The sequence below is a fragment of the Chionomys nivalis genome, chromosome 3 (genome assembly GCF_950005125.1).
Source record: "Chionomys nivalis chromosome 3, mChiNiv1.1, whole genome shotgun sequence".
NCBI classification, from domain to species: domain Eukaryota; kingdom Metazoa; phylum Chordata; class Mammalia; order Rodentia; family Cricetidae; genus Chionomys; species Chionomys nivalis.
The window spans coordinates 104,304,150-104,320,066 of NC_080088.1; the positions used below are offsets into that span (position 1 = coordinate 104,304,150).

The 15,917-nt window shown below is 47.1% G+C and overlaps 1 protein-coding gene across 2 annotated transcripts; it reads right to left on the reverse strand.

The window, feature by feature from the left end:
* Positions 1 to 416: 416 nt before the first annotated feature.
* Positions 417 to 15,842, reverse strand: Sumf2 (sulfatase modifying factor 2). 2 transcript variants are annotated; one of them, XM_057765504.1, is made up of 9 exons: positions 15,752 to 15,842; positions 13,225 to 13,381; positions 10,763 to 10,874; positions 6,768 to 6,812; positions 5,996 to 6,146; positions 3,746 to 3,801; positions 2,052 to 2,136; positions 1,779 to 1,923; positions 417 to 633 (listed from the first exon to the last, which is right to left on the reverse strand). In XM_057765504.1, exons 1-9 carry the CDS (start codon positions 15,840 to 15,842, stop codon positions 549 to 551), a joined length of 927 nt encoding a protein of 308 aa, XP_057621487.1. In that variant the 3' UTR covers positions 417 to 548. The 2 variants fall into 2 exon arrangements, with proteins under 2 accessions (XP_057621487.1, XP_057621488.1); XM_057765505.1 differs by lacking the exon at positions 6,768 to 6,812.
* Between the last annotated feature and the right edge of the window lie 75 nt (positions 15,843 to 15,917).

A 15,917-nucleotide genomic window follows, 5' to 3' on the forward strand; every position in this document is an offset into this window, starting at 1 on the left:
CAGAGACCAGCCTGCCTCTGCCTCCCCAGTGCTGGGATTAAAGGCGTGCGCCACCACCGCCCGGCGAGATTTTTTTTTTTTTGATACATGTTTTCTTTTTTTGTGTGTGTAGCCTTGGCTGTCCTGGAACTCACTCTGTAGATCAGGCTGGCCTTGAACTCACAGAGACCCACCTGCCTTTGCTTTCCCAGTGCTGGGATTAAAGGTGTGCGCCACCACGGCCTGCCTGAGAGGGAACGATTTTCCAATCGCTGTCTTTTGGAGAACTGCTCCAGATACTGGAGCGCTGGGGTCCTTTGTCCGTAATCCCGCACTTCAGAGAAACACCCAGCTCCCAGCCATGATCATCCAGGCCCTCCTCTTGCAGGCTACGGTAGTCCCCTCTTGGGGTTGAGTGTTCTTTTGCCCTTAGGAGGCATCTGCTAGAGAGAAGGGGCTCGGAGGGAGGCCACCTGCAGGCTGACAAGGAACTTGGTATCTGATGCCTCTGGAATGTGAGCAGGGAAACACGGTACTGAGGGCGGCCTTCTCCATCCCTGCCTGGGTGCTTACAGATCCTCCTTCTGTCGGCCTGTGCTGGCGGCGCAGCGGAAGCCCAGGTTGTCTGAGGCTGAATCAGGAGTGTTGCCCATCCTGTGGCAGAAGAGGGAGAGAGTGTGCATACTGTTGGGGATGGGGTCTGCTGGGAAGAGAGGCGATGTGGTGGCCCCCATAGGCTCATCTATTTGAACGCCCTGTCCCCAGGGAGTGGAACTATCTAAGAAGGATTGGAGTAGGTATAGCTTCCTTGGAGGAAGTGTGTCACTAGCGGGTTGCTTTGAGGTTTCACAAGTCCACAACAGGCCCAGTGTCTCTCCTCTCTCTGCCTGCGGATCAGGATGTCAAGCTCTCAGCTAATGCTCCAGTGCCATGCTTGTCTGCTTCTGGCCACGATGATCATGGACTAAGACTCTAAAGCTGTAACCAAGCCTTCAATTAAATGCTTTCATTCACAAGAGTTGCCTTGGTCATGGTGTCTCTGCACAGCAGCCAAATAGTAACTAACGCAGTTGGTCTGAAGGCAAGTCCAGCTCGTGTGCTACGACGGGTAAGAGGACAGAACAGGGAGCTGAGCGGCCACAAAGGATTGCAATGGAAGATGATCTTTTTTGTTTGTTTGTTTGTTTTTCAAGACAGGGTTTCTCTGTGGCTTTGGAGCCTGTCCTGGAACTAGCTCTGTAGACCAGGCTGGTCTTGAACTCACAGAGATCCGCCTGCCTCTGCCTCCCGAGTGCTGGGATTAAAAGCGTGCGCCACCACTGCCCGGCTGGAAGATGATCTTAATGACCACTGATGGGTAAGTAGCTCCTACTCTAAGCTCAACACACTTCTAGGTGAGAAATGAGTTTCACAGCAGGTAATGGCTATTCTTGGTTGTCAATTTGACTCCGTCTGGAATTAACTAAAACTCAAAATTGGAGGGGCACACTCCTACTGCTGCTGAGTCTCAGGAAGGGGTCCCCAGGCTGTCTTGGGGACCCATGTTTACTTCCCACGGTCAGCAATACTGGCTTGTTTCTCTTACAACTTTCGGTGGAGGCAGGCGGTGCAAGAAGGGTGAGGGGTGTGACCTGCAATACTGAAAGAGGTGGGCGAGGAAGGGATTGGAGTGAAGAGCTGGGAAGGGGTGCTGAAGCAGCATCCATGCCAGCTCTGGGCCACTTGGACCCAGGAGCCCAGCATCCCTACCCTCAGCCATGGCTACAGAGACTTGTGATGCCCTGACCTAAGATCCTTACCTGGTGGTGACCCGAGCCCGGTGATTGGCTGAGCCATCAGCGGTGTCGATCCATGACGCCCCCCGGAGGACGCGCATATCCTGGTCAGCAGATTGGTATGTGGACGCCGTCCATTCCCACACATTGCCCATGAGGTCGTATAGTCCTTCAGTGTAGCAGTAGGTCATTAGATGGGGGAGTAGGGGACTCTCTCCACCCACCAGATGCCCGGGGGAGGCCGGGGGAGATTTTCCTCGGCCACCTTGTCAGACACTGTACAATAGGGGGTCTCACCATAGTTGTTCTGTGGGGGAAAAGCGCTCACTGGTGACAGTCCATGAAAACCATCTTCAGCTCTGTCACCCTTGGGGAACTTTCCCTGACAAGAAGAATGAAAGTGCAAGATTTATCAGCCTGTTCCAAGGCAGGTGCCCTGTCCACCCAGAGGAAAGCAAGGGTCACTTTACTCTGCAGTGTGGGGGAAGGACGGTGACCTCAGGTTCCCTTACATGGAGCTTTGGAAAGAGCCCTGCTGTTTCTAACCATCTAGGTCCTGCATCCCTAGTGTGGGATAGAAGCCCTGGAGGCTCATACTCCCCCATAGTTCCTGCTTTTGCTTAAATATACCACCTGTTTATTGATGTGATTTGTTCAACTTCATTGTTATTCTTATCAAAACTGGGGTTCAGGAGCTGGAGAGATGGTTCAATAGGTAATGCATTTGCTGTGTAAGCATGAGGAATGAGTTCATATCCTGAGAACCCATATAAAAGCTGGGCATTGGGGCTGGAGAGATGGCTCAGCGGTTAAGAGCATTGCCTGTTCTTCCAAAGGTCCTGAGTTCAATTCCCAGCAACCACATGGTGGCTCACAACCATCTGTAATGAGGTCTGATGCCCTCTTCTGGCCTGTAGGCATACACACAGAACATTGTATACATAATAAATAAATATTTAAAAAAAAAAAAAAAAAAGCTGGGCATAGGGCATGCATCTGTAACTCCAGTTCTGGTGGGGGGCAGAAACAGATAGATCCTGTGCTAAAAATAGAAAGATGACAAGCAGCTGAGGAAGATACCATACATGATACACCTGCACACACATGCACAGATCTATAGCTCTGTGTTGGGCACAGACCACACATATGCCCAACAAACTAGAGAGGCTCCTCCTCCACAAGGGAAGATGACTGGGCTGTCATTAGCTCGACAATATATGACAGTCTGTTGCATGATCTCTTTTAATAAGTGAGTGTTTAACAGTGTTGTAAGGGTGTTGGTGAGATGCAGGCATTTGCTGCCAAGACTGAGGGCCTGAGTTCAATCCCCCAACAGGCATGGTTGAAGAGAATCAATTCACATATGTTGTCCTCTGACTTCTACAAGTATGCCATGGCATGCACACACCCACATATATCTTTACCTTTTTATCTTGTTTTATTTTATTTTATTGAAACAGGGTCTTGCTACTGTACATTCGCGGTGGTGGCGCACGCCTTTAATCCCAGCACTTGGGAGGCAGAGGCAGGCGGATCTCTGTGAGTTCGAGACCAGCCTGGTCTACAAGAGCTAGTTCCAGGACAGGCTCCAAAGCCACAGAGAAACCCTGTCTCGAAAAACCAAAAAAAATTTTTTTTTAAGACAGGGTTTCCCCATGTAGCCCTGCCTGTCCTGGAACTGACTCTGTAGACCAGGTTGGCCTGGAACCCAAAGATCTGCCTGCCCCTGCCTTCTGAGTGCTGGGATTAAAGGCATGCGCCACCCTTGCCCAGTGATCCATTTTTAAATTTTTTGTTAGCTGCTCAGTAAGGCACTGAACTTGTGATTCCTCCTGGGAGGACAAACTTGTCTCACCAGGTCCTGCTAGGCCCTGTCGTCTATGTCCATGGCTTTAGCAGTGCTACATACAGCACTAAGTCCCAGCAGGGACTGAAACGGTGCCTCTGCAGGGTTCCAGCAAGGCTTGGAGAAGGAGGAAGGCAGGTCTTACCTGCCACAAATTGGTGCGGTTTGGCTGGAACTTGTTCCCCCATGGATAAACCTGGCCTGCAAGACAGCAAAGAGACAAAAAAGAAAGAACTGGGTGGAAAGACAAAAGAACAAGGAAGCCAGAAGGAAGGGAGGAGGTGGAGAGAAAAGGAGACTGACTTCACTTCCTTTCATTCAGAGTCCTCCCGCGACCTGGGGAGCAACAGATAGAATCACATTACACTGCTGGACACCACAGCCCTGCAGTTCTTAGTGTGGTGGAGGGACACAGACAACGAGGGATGGCGTGAGAAACTTCTTAGCTGGGCTTCAAACGCAATCACAAACAGGTAGGAAGCAACCTCACTTGTTATATTTGAAAACTATTGGCCTGTGGTGGTGGTGCACGCCTTTAATCTTAGCACTCGGGAGGCAGAAGCAGGTGGATTTCTGTGAGCTGGAGGCTAGCCTGGTCTACAGAGAGAGTTACAGGACAGCTGGGGCTACACAGAGAAACCCTGTGTCAAAAAGCAAAATAAAATAAAATAAAGCTATTGATATAACCTTGTGTGCATGCAGAGTATAGAAATGCCTAGCATGGGAAATTGGTTTCCATCCTAAGACAGTTTACATAGTCAGGGCTGAAGGACAACAGATTCATGAGCAAAACCTGTCACTCCTTCTCCCTTCCGCTTGTGGTGATGCTCCTGCCTCAGTCTTCCAAATGCTGAGACTCTTTGATCTCTGTGGAAAAGGAGCGAAGTTTTTTGGTTTTTTTTTTTTGGTTTTTTTTTCGAGACAGGGTTTCTCTGTGGTTTTGGAGCCTGTCCTGGAACTAGCTCTTGTAGACCAGGCTGGTCTCGAACTCACAGAGATCCGCCTGCCTCTGCCTCCCGAGTGCTGGGATTAAAGGCGTGGGCCACCACTGCCCGGCTGAGCGAAGTTTTCAGTAACTCTTTTGCCCTGACCTATTGTGTTCTAATTGTATTTACTCAAATGTAACTTAGCTAGGTGTGGAGGCTCACAGATGTTATTATTATTATTATTTTCTTTTAGAGACTAGGTCAGTCTCACTGTGCAGTACTGGCTATCCTGGAACTCACTATACAGACCAGGCTGGCCTCAAGCTCACAGAGATCTGCCTGCCTCTGTCTTCCAAGTGCTGGGGTTGAAGGCCTGTGCCACCACACCTGTTATTACAGCCTTTGGGAGGATGGCTGGGGTTACACAGTAAATCCAAGCCAGCCTGGGCTACAGAGGGAGAATCTCTCTGTCTCTCTCTGTCTCTCTCTCTGTCTCTCTCTCTCTCTCTGTACATATATATATATACACATATATATATATGTATATATATATTATTGTTTTCTTTTTGGAGACAGGGTCCACTATGTACACTATGTAGCTCTGGTTGCCCTACAATTAACTATTTAAACCACGGATGGGCCTTGAACTCCCAAGTTCTGGGATTTAGGGTGTGTGCCACTATGCTTGGCTTTCTAAGAAAATTTTTTAGGGCTTCAAGATGGCTGAATAGATGAACATTCTTTTTGTTTGTTTGGTTTTTTGTTTTGTTTTGTTTTGTTTTGTTTTGTAGACAGGGTTTTTCCGTAGCTTTTGGTTCCTGTCCTGGAACTAGCTCTGGAGACCAGGCTGGCCTCGAACTCACAGAGATCCACCTGCCTCTGCCTCCCGAGTGCTGGGATTAAAGGTAAGTACCACCACCGACCAGTCAGATAAGCATTCTTGCTGCTTTTCTAGAGAATGTGACTTCAGTTCCCAGTATGCCCACCTGTAAGTCCCTTTATGTCGTGTTGCAGGTGACTGGTCTAAACTGGATCAGAGATGAAACCACAGAGCAGCAATTGGTCCCTCGCCCGTGTTAAAAATCATTACTGGGCGGATCTCTGTGAGTTCGAGACCAGCCTGGTCTACAAGAGCTAGTTCCAGGACAGGCTCCAAAACCACAGAGAAACCCTGTCTCAAAAAACCAAAAAAAAAAAAAAAAAAATCATTACTGGGGGCTGGGCCGTGGTGGCGCACGCCTTTAATCCCAGCACTCGGGAGGCAGAGGCAGGTGGATCTCTGGGAGTTCGAGGCCAGCCTGGTCTACAGAGCTAGTTCCAGGACAGGCTCCAAAACCACAGAGAAACCCTGTCTCGAAAAAAGAAAAACAAAAAAAAATACTGGGGGAACTCGGGACCCTCTCCAGCCTTTCTAGCCCCAGTGCAGGGCGGGGCAGGAAGATGAGAGAATGGCCTTGGCATCCACATACCCTTCAAGCCTCCTCGGGCTGCAAACTCCCACTCCTCCTCTGTGGGCAACCGCTTTCCCCGCCATGCACAGTAAGCGACAGCATCGTTCCAGCTCACGTGCACCACCGGAAGCTCCAGTTTTTCTCGGATGCCAGAGCCGGGACCTGCAGGCTGACAGTCAAGGCGAAGTGAGACGGACTTCCGGGATCTGGGGGAAAGGCTGACAAAGGCTTGGCTTGCGGTGCCTCGGTTCAGCTTTTGCACGAGGTAGCGGGAGGAAGTCGGGAACGAGGACTCAGTGAGTGAGAAACAGGACTGTGGCTGCACATACCTGTCATTCTGGCACCCAGAAGGGTGAGGGAGGGGGAGCCTGACTACAGAGTGAGACGCCATGAGAGAGGAGGAAAGAGGGGGACAAAAAGACAGATTCGTCAGTAAAGAGAGCAGCAGAAAACATGGGAAAGAATGAGCGCAGAAGGAACAGGGCTACTCCTGAAACGCCCTAGTCACCCTTAAAACAGCACTCCTGGCTGACCAGGCACAGTGGTGCACACCTTTACTCCCGCACTCAGAGGAAGAGGCAGGCAGAGCTCTGAGTCTGAGGCCAGCCTGATCTACATAGCCTGTTCCAGGCCAGTCAGGACTACACAGTGAGACCCTGTCTCAAACACCAAACAGATGAAAGCACCCCGGTATCCTTGGTGTTTTTAGGGACTAGGGGTTCAGGGAAACCACATTTCCAGAATGAAACTCAGTAGTCGCAGAAAACGAGGCAAAGGAACCAATACTCACCTGCCTCCAAAACGCCCTCTGCACTGGTAGCCACCAGAGAACAGACTGCAGAGACAGAAACACCATGAGGGCTAGACAATCTGACCCAGCTAAGGACCCTTCTCAACTCGCCAAAGTAGAACACAGACTGTGGGCTGTGGATGGAATCTTTTTGTTGTTGTTCTCTTGTTTTGAGACAGGCCTCACTAATGTAGCCTTGGATGGACCGGAACTGGCACTCACTATGTAGACCAGGCTGGCCACAAACTCAGAGATCCTGAGTCTGGGATTGAATGCATACTCCACAACACCTGGCTATGGATGGAATCTTTTTCAAATGATACTCTGGGGTTGGGCACACAGCTCAGTGGGCAGGGCGCTTGCCCAGCATGCCCGAAGGCCTGGGTTCGGTCACCAGCACTGCGTAAACCCAGTACGGTAGTGCACGCCTGTAATCCAGCACTTAGGAGGCAGAGGCAGGAGGATCTCTGCGAGTTCAAGATCAACCTGGTCTACAGTGTGAGCTCCAGGCCATGTACATAGTGAGACCTTGTCTTAAAAAACAAAAACAAAACACCCCAAGCAAAGCCAAAGTAAGGAGAGTCAGTCTCCCCCCAACCCCAGTACTGGACCCACGTTTTTTGCACAAGCTAGTAGGCAAGCCCTGATGGAGGTGGTTCTTGTATTTTATCTGTTACTTTCATTGGTTAACTAATAAAGAAAACTGCCTTAGCCCATTTGATAGGCCAAACCTTAGGTGGGTGGAGTAAACAGAAGAGAATGCTGGGAGAAAGAAGCTGAGTCAGGAGTCGCCATGATTCTCCCACTCCAGACAGACGCAGGTTAAGATCTTTCCTGGTAAGCCAGCTCGTGGTACTACACAGAATATTAAAAATGGGTTAGATCAATATGTAAGAGCTAGCCAATAAGAGGCCGAAACTAATGGGCCAGGCAGTGTTTAAAAGAATACAGTTTCCGTGTAATTATTTCGGGGCATAAGCTAGCCATGCGGGCGGCTTGGTGCCGGGGACGCAGCCCCGCCGCCGCAAATATTACTACAGAGTGGCACCCAACGTGCTAATGAACTCCACGTAAAACCTGAGAGGGCTTAAAAAGGACAGAAAGAGAATTTAAGACAGATTTTTGCTGTTTGTGGATTGCGTGCCGCAAAGAAATTGTCCTGACTCAGCAACAGGAAAAAACTGGCTGTTTTAAAATGCCGGCTTTCTGGGCTGTGCCGCCATTGCGATCTCTGTCTGGCTCCTGCGGGAGACAGCTTTTAAACGGAGCATTTGGAGTAAAGTGCTACGATTTGTTTGATGGCAACTAGACTCACTGTGTGCCTAAAAGGAAGTCATTTTGTGCTGCGGCTCAGAGGCACAAGCAGCTCCACCATGCTACTGGTGCAATGTGCAAGAATCAGAGGCACGAGCGGCTCCGCCATGTTGGACTGGGCGGGGCAAGCAGGCAGTACCTGTTTTTGACCTAGGAATGTCACAGCTTAGATTCTTAAGCGCTTAGTGATTTAAAAGCACAAAACAAAGTGCTCCCGGATAGTAAAAAAATTACAGATTCACAATAAAACTGATTCAGACACTGTTGGATAAATGTATGTAGGCTTGAGAGAGAGAAAAAAATATATATAAAGAATAAAGTTAATGTCTTAAAAAAAGGGTAAAGTCTTTAAAGAGACAGAGTACAGATAGTTATACATTAAAAGAAATAAAAAAAAATAAGCTACGTAAAAATGGAAAATTCACAGAGAGTCTGGATTCTTTGTATTATTGTGTTTTCTTTAAAATTTTTGACTGTAAAGGAGCTAAGTGCAGAGAGACATTTCATTATATGGGCTGCCAAGCTAAACCAAAATGGATATAAGGGTATTATGATTTCAAAATATGGGTCTATGGATATGATGCTTTGGAGAGGGTCTTCTTTTGTTTTCACAGAGGACGAGACCCTGTTAATTGCTTCTATCCCAATATGGTATGATAGACCACGCCCTCCTGAAAGGTTGCTGTGAACACCTTCAAAAAATTACTTCACTCAACTGCCAACTGAGATGACCCTGACACACAGGTTACACCATAAAAGATCTGAATACAGCGCCCCCATTCAGCAAAAAGCAGTTTGGAGAGAAAAACTGCACCCATGTTCCCAAATATGGTTTATAAATGTTCTTTTACATTTAAAGGGGGATATGATATAGATATAAATAATTTACATTGGTGTGGATTTAAAGGTCAATTTTGTTATATGTATATGCATATTTCTAATCTTGATTAAGGTATTGTGATTATGTAGTTCATTTAAAAATGTAATGTATATAGGTTGTTAATGGATAATCATCAATAATTGTCAAGCTTTTAGTCATGTTAGTTAGATTTTCTAGATGTGCATAAATATATTTCAGCTAGGGATATATATTTCAGTTGGATAGGCATTCTTCATATCTTTCAAAGACTACAAAATATGGCATTTAATGTTTTAATAACTTAGGGCTTTTCATGATAATGAGACACGTCTGCTCCTGGCAGCACCAATCTACTTCAAGAGGAAGATGGGCACCGAAGAGGCTCCTTAAGGAGTTTGATAGCCATTTGGGCAAGAAACTGCTCTTGCCTGGACTGTTGCATAAACTGGACACAGAGAACCCACAGAAAGAGGACTGCTAAACTTGCTTAAAGGTGAGATGGTCTTTCGGGGTTCCTGACTCATGAGTCTGCGAGACATTCTGCAGGACACAGCAAAAAATGACTGAACTATCTTTGGAATTTCCTGCTTGATAAAAATGTCTGCTGGATACTATGGGCCTGTAGGCTGAAGACAGATGCCCCAATGGTACAGAAAAACTTTGGATGACTGTCCAGGCAGCGAGATGTCTCTGTCATTTCTAGAATTTTCTTATTTCTTGTTTACTTAGGTAATATTATATCCTTCTGGAGTCTTTGATGGAGTTGAAAAATGGTTAGTTATAGTTATAGTTTTCCTTAGTTATGATAAAATAGATATAAATATTATAACTGTAATTCTTGCTTGATAACTGTTTTGCTATATGTAATCTTACTATGTTAAAATGAAAGCCTTTCTTTTTTGTTTAAACAGAAAAAGGGGAAATGATGGAGGTGGTTCTTGTATTTTATCTGTTGCTTTCATTGGTTAACTAATAAAGAAAACTGCCTTAGCCCATTTGATAGGCCAAACCTTAGGTAGGTGGAGTAAACAGAAGAGAATGCTGGGAGAAAGAAGCTGAGTCAGGAGTCGCCATGATTCTCCCACTCCAGACAGACGCAGGTTAAGATCTTTCCTGGTAAGCCAGCTCGTGGTACTACACAGAATATTAAAAATGGGTTAGATCAATATGTAAGAGCTAGCCAATAAGAGGCCGAAACTAATGGGCCAGGCAGTGTTTTGTTTTTTTTTTTTTTTTTTTTGGGTTTTTCGAGACAGGGTTTCTCTGTGGTTTTGGAGCCTGTCCTGGAACTAGCTCTTGTAGACCAGGCTGGTCTCGAACTCACAGAGATCCGCCTGCCTCTGCCTCCCGAGTGCTGGGATTAAAGGCGTGCGCCACCACCGCCCGGCCCAGGCAGTGTTTAAAAGAATACAGTTTCCGTGTAATTATTTCGGGGCATAAGCTAGCCATGCGGGCGGCTGGGTGCCGGGGACGCAGCCCCGCCGCCGCAGATATTACTACAAAGCCCTCTGCCCCTGAGCTACATCTAGCCCCTTTTTAAAGATTTCATTTTGAGGCAAGGTCTCCCTGAACCGCTCAGGCTGCCCTTGACCTTATTACCATGCCCCAGCATCCCAAGTAACTGCGTTTCCAGGCATTCACCATAAGGCCTGGCGGTTACCACCCTGGCTGCTCGGGTTAAGTGTGTATTCATTCTCTCTGGCTTCCACTCGGCCTCCACCACGGCACCCAGCTGACCCTTCCCCCTTCCCTCAGAAGACTCTGCAAACCCCCTTCCGCCCCCATCCCGTCCCGCCCGTCCCGTGACCAGGCTCTCTCTCACCGGCATCTGATTTGCTTGATTTCTAAGCTCAGGGGGCACAAAATCCTCAAAGACGAAACTCCACCCGAAGGTCTCTGCCTCGGTCCGGAACTTTTTCTCTCGGACAAATTCCCTGGGAAGAGACAGTTCACTTGGCAGCTAGGGTTCCACGCCCTTCCCTACTGTCCTCCGCTCTAGGGAGCCTTGTTCACGAGCTTCACGAAATTAGCCTGACACCTGTGGGAAAGTTTCTTTTTTCTTTTGTCTGTGAAAGCTACTTTTCTCATTTTTGCTTTTTCAATCAAAGATAGTTTTTCTTTCTATTAAAGGAGTTAGTTGCCGGGCGATGGTGGCGCACGCCTTTAATTCCAGCACTCGGGAGGCAGAGGCAGGCGGATCTCTGTGAGTTCGAGACCAGCCTGGTCTACAGAGCTAGTTCCAGGACAGGCTCCAAAGCCACAGAGAAACCCTGTCTCGAAAAACCAAAAAAAAAAAAAAAAAAAAAAAAAAAAAGAGTTAGTTATGCCTGTCTCGAAAAACCAAAAATAAACGAATAAAATAGGATTTCCTTATATAGTCCAAGATGGCCTTGAACTCCTAAATTCTCCTGCCTGAGCGCTGTGATAACTCTAGTCTGTGAGTTTCATTGTTTTAGACAGGGTCTCATTTAGTATCGTTGGCTGGATTGAGACTCCTTAGAACAGGGCTGGTCTTGAACTCACAGAGATCTACACCCCTTCCTGGGATTAAGGGCATATGCCACTATGCCTGGCTTAGTTCTGTGAGTTGTTTTTTTTTTTTTTTTTTTTTTTTTTTTTTGGTTTTTCGAGACAGGGTTTCTCTGTGGTTTTGGAGCCTGTCCTGGAACTAGCTCTGTAGACCAGGCTGGTCTCGAACTCACAGAGATCCGCCTGCCTCTGCCTCCCAAGTGCTGGGATTAAAGGCGTGCGCCACCACCGCCCGGCTGAGTTGTTTTGTTTTTTTTTTTTTTTTTTTTTAAGTTTAAAAAAATATTTCATCTCATTAGTTTCATTTATGTGTGTGGAGTGGCAGGATATGCACCATATGCAAGCAGTCTTCCTTCAGCGTGTTCTTGGACCTTACAAAATAAATAAAAGCATGTAACCACATCTACACACCTGTAGCCCCAGCAATCAAGAGGCTGAGAAAGAAAGGACCATGAGTTCCAGACCAGCCTGAGCTAAAACACGAGACTGTCACTAGAACAAAACAGGAAGTGTATATTTGCGATGATACTATAACTCAAAAGACAATTGTATCGGGGCTGGAGAGATGGCTCAGCGGTTAAGAGCAGTGACTGTTCTTCCGGAGGACCTGAGTTCAATTCCCAGCAACCACATGGTGGCTCACAACCATCTGTAATGAGATCTGGTGCCCTCTGGTCTGCAGGCATCCATGGAGGCAGAATGTTGTATACATAATAAATATAAAAAAAAAAAAAAGACAATTGTATCAATCACTTCCAAAATTTCCGACTGTCTCTGCAACCATCTGTTTTTATGGCATTTTCTTTCTGAAAATATCCTTTTGGCTTATTTATTTTTTGAGTCAGGCCTTCTCTATAGATCAGGCTAGCCTGAAACTCACACAATCTCATCTTCACCGCATAGTTGTGCCTCAGTCTCCCCGGCGCCAGGATTCTAGCCTGGCACCACCACTCACCGCTCCAAAGGTGTCATGTGGAGCTGGACAGCAGAGTCTGGCTCTGGCTCTTCTTGACTAGCACTGTGCATCAGATTCACCTATGCTTTGGTTTTTTTTTTTCTCGGTATCAGTATGTTTTGCTTTTATTTACTTATTTATTGATTGGGGGGGGGCAGGGTCTTTCTGTGTAGCCCTGGCTGTCCTGGAACTTGTTTTGTAGACCAGGCTGGCCTCAATCTCAGAGATCCGCCTGTCTCTGCCTCCCGAGTGTGGGGATTAATGGCGTGTGCCACCATGCCCAGCTGCATTTGTTGTTCTTAAAGAGGAGCCAGGTTGGATTCCCAACACGTGTATGGCAACTTACAGCCTTCTGTACCTCCAGTTCCCGAGAATCTGACTTTCTCTTCTCACGTCTGAGGGTGCCAGGCATACATTTGGGTGCACATACTAACATACAAGCAAAACATGTACGTAATTTAAAAAATAACAAAAGAGGTAATATTTTTGTGATTAGTAAGATACTTTTCTATTTGACATCTTTTCTTTCTTTTTTGGAGACAGGATTTCACTGGTTGAATAGCCGGAACTCACTCTGTAGACTAGACTGGACTCAAACTCAAAAGATTCACCTGCGTCTGCCTCCTGAATGCTGGGATTAAAGATGTGCGCCACCACTACCCAGCTTCTATATAATGCCTTACGGCCATCTCTTGTATCAAAATTTATTTTTGAGACATGAAGATTAGAATTAGAAAAGACCAGCCCCCTTACCTCCCCTGCAAACAAAACAAAACAAAAAAACACCAAACTTGAAATACCTGAAATCTTTATTGGTGACAGGAAACACGTCAATGGCGAAGGATTTGACTGTCACTTCCCGGGCAGGCCCTTCGCCGTCTCTGCCATCTGGAGCATCGGTTCCCATCAAAAACCGCCCACCTGGCAGCTGCACCATGGCAGGAGCCTGAGCACTTCCTGCAGAACAGGACAGGTAGGAGCAATGTGTGCAGATACATGTACATAAATCTTACTACCTCACCATTCCCCTTTAAAGCCTTTGTTGTTGAGATGGGGCCTCACTCTGCAGACCTGGCACATCTGGAACTCACTATATAGACTGGCCTGGCCCCAGACTCACAGAGTTTCACTTGCTCATGCTTCCTGAGTGCTCAGACTGAAGACGTGCTCCAACATTCCCAGCTTTTTTTTTTTTTTTTTTGATTTTTCGAGACAGGGTTTCTCTGTAGCATTTGGTTCCTGTCCTGGAACTAGCTCTTGTAGACCAGACTGGCCTCGAACTCACAGAGATCCGCCTGTCTCTGCCTCCCGAGTGCTGGGATTAAAGGCGTGCGCCACCACCGCCCGGCCATACCCAGCTTTTTAAAAAATATTTTTATGAGTGTTCGTCTGCATGTATATAAGTAAGTGTACTCTGTGTGTGTGTGTATGTGTGTGTGTGTGTGTGTGTGCCTGGTACCCACAGAGGCGAGAAGGCACTGGGTGCCCCCTTCCCTCCAACCCTGGGCTGGCTTGGAACTCACAGAGATCTGCCTACCTTTGCCTCTCGGGAATTAAAGGAATGAGTGACCACACCCAGACTTTCAGGGTGCTGTATTTAGCCCCCTTCTCATTCTGACACAATTCTATCCATTTCAGGAATAATTCCAAGGGGTAGAAATGAGTAAGTAGGGAAATATCAAATTAAAATGGAATTAAATATCCAACAATTACAATATAAACAAGCAAACTAAAATTTTAAAAATAGTTTTAGGGACCAGGCCAAGTTTCTGTCCTTTGCCAATATCTGCACACACATGGCACACATATACACAGAGGAAAAATACCCCCCCCCTTTAAAGTCCACTGATGGTGGTATACACCTCTAATCCTAGCATTTGGAGCTGGAGACATAGATATTTGTGATTTTGAGGCCAGTCTGGTCTACACAGTGAGGTCAGCTAGTACTACAGAGTAAGACCTGTCTCAAGAGAAAAAAAAAAGTTTTAAAAAGACATATGGGGGTGTGAGGCAGTGGTGGCACACATCTTTAATCCCAGTACCCGGAGAGCAGAGGCAGGTGGATCTCTGTGAGTTCAAGGCCAAGAGCTGCAGCACAGCCAGGGCTACATGAGAAACCCTGTCTAGAAAAAAAAAAGAACAAAAAGACAGATGGGTGACTCACCTGTAATCCCAGCACTTAAGAATTGAGAGGCTGGGGTAGGAGGATCTTGAGTTTGAGGCTAGCCTTGGCTATAGAGTGAGACTGTTTCAAAAATGAAATAAAATAACGAATGGATGGTGGCACACACCTTCAATTCCAGCACATGGGAGGCAGAGGCAAGTGGATTCCATGAGTTTCAGGCCAATCAGAGCTACATAGTGAGACCCTGTCTCAAAACACAACAAAATAAAACCTAAGACCATTTTTTTAATGCCTATAATTCCAGCTCTATGAAACCTGTGGCATCCATGAATTCGAGGTCCGCTTGGTCTACTACATAGAGTTCCAGGCCAGACAGGGAGCCGTAGTTACTCTGCCTCAAAGATAAAACAGGGTGCTAGGGGAACGGCTCCGCATGTAAGGACACCTGTTGCTCTTGCGGACACCCCATTTTCCAGCACCCCGTCAGTGGTTTATAACCATGTTTCTTCAGTTCCAGGGATCCTACCACTTTTCTTCTGACCTCCGTGGGCACCAGGCACACTCATGGTGCACAAACATACATAGAGGCAAAACACTCAGAAAGTTCAGTCCAAGCCCTTAAAGGTGCACACCTTTAATCACAGCATTTGGCAGGCAGAGGCAGGAGGATTTTTGTGAGTTCGAAGCCAGCCTGGTCTACAAAGCGATTTCCAGGACTGTCAGAGCTGTTACACAGAGAAACTCTGTCTTGAAAAATCAAAACAAAACAAAAAAGTTCAATGCAACCAGTAACTAGAGAAAAAAAGGTGTATTTAAACAGACGGTAGGGTACTGTTAGTTGTAAAGTGGAAAATGGCATCGGATTTCTGTGTGACTTTGTGATCTTGACTTTTTAAAGCTGAGTTTCTACAAATAAAAGCTATGCATCACATGTGAATACACCAGCTCAAGATAGGGAAGTGGGATTGGGAGGACCAGGAAAACCAGCGTGCAGTACTCTTGGCACTCAGCGGCCCAGGCAGAGCTGCATACCAGACAGACCCTGCTTCACAAAACCGAAGTGCAGTTTCATGGTGGGCAGCCCCCAGCAAGCACCCGAGATCCCGCAAAAACCCTCCGAGGCGGAGGCAGCATCTGAAAGGTTGCCATCCCTTTTCGGGTGCTCAGGAATGGGGTAAACAGGCACTGGGCCGAACACTGACCTAGCTGAAGCCTGGGACTGGACAGGAACCACAGCAGAGACAAGAGAGGGATCGAGGTACCCATGCCGACGAGCCAGGAATCAACACGCATGCGCTGCTCGAAACCGGTCTCTGGGTTGACTTTCTCACGCCTGCGCACTTGCTTGAGGGTGAACACCCTCTCTTT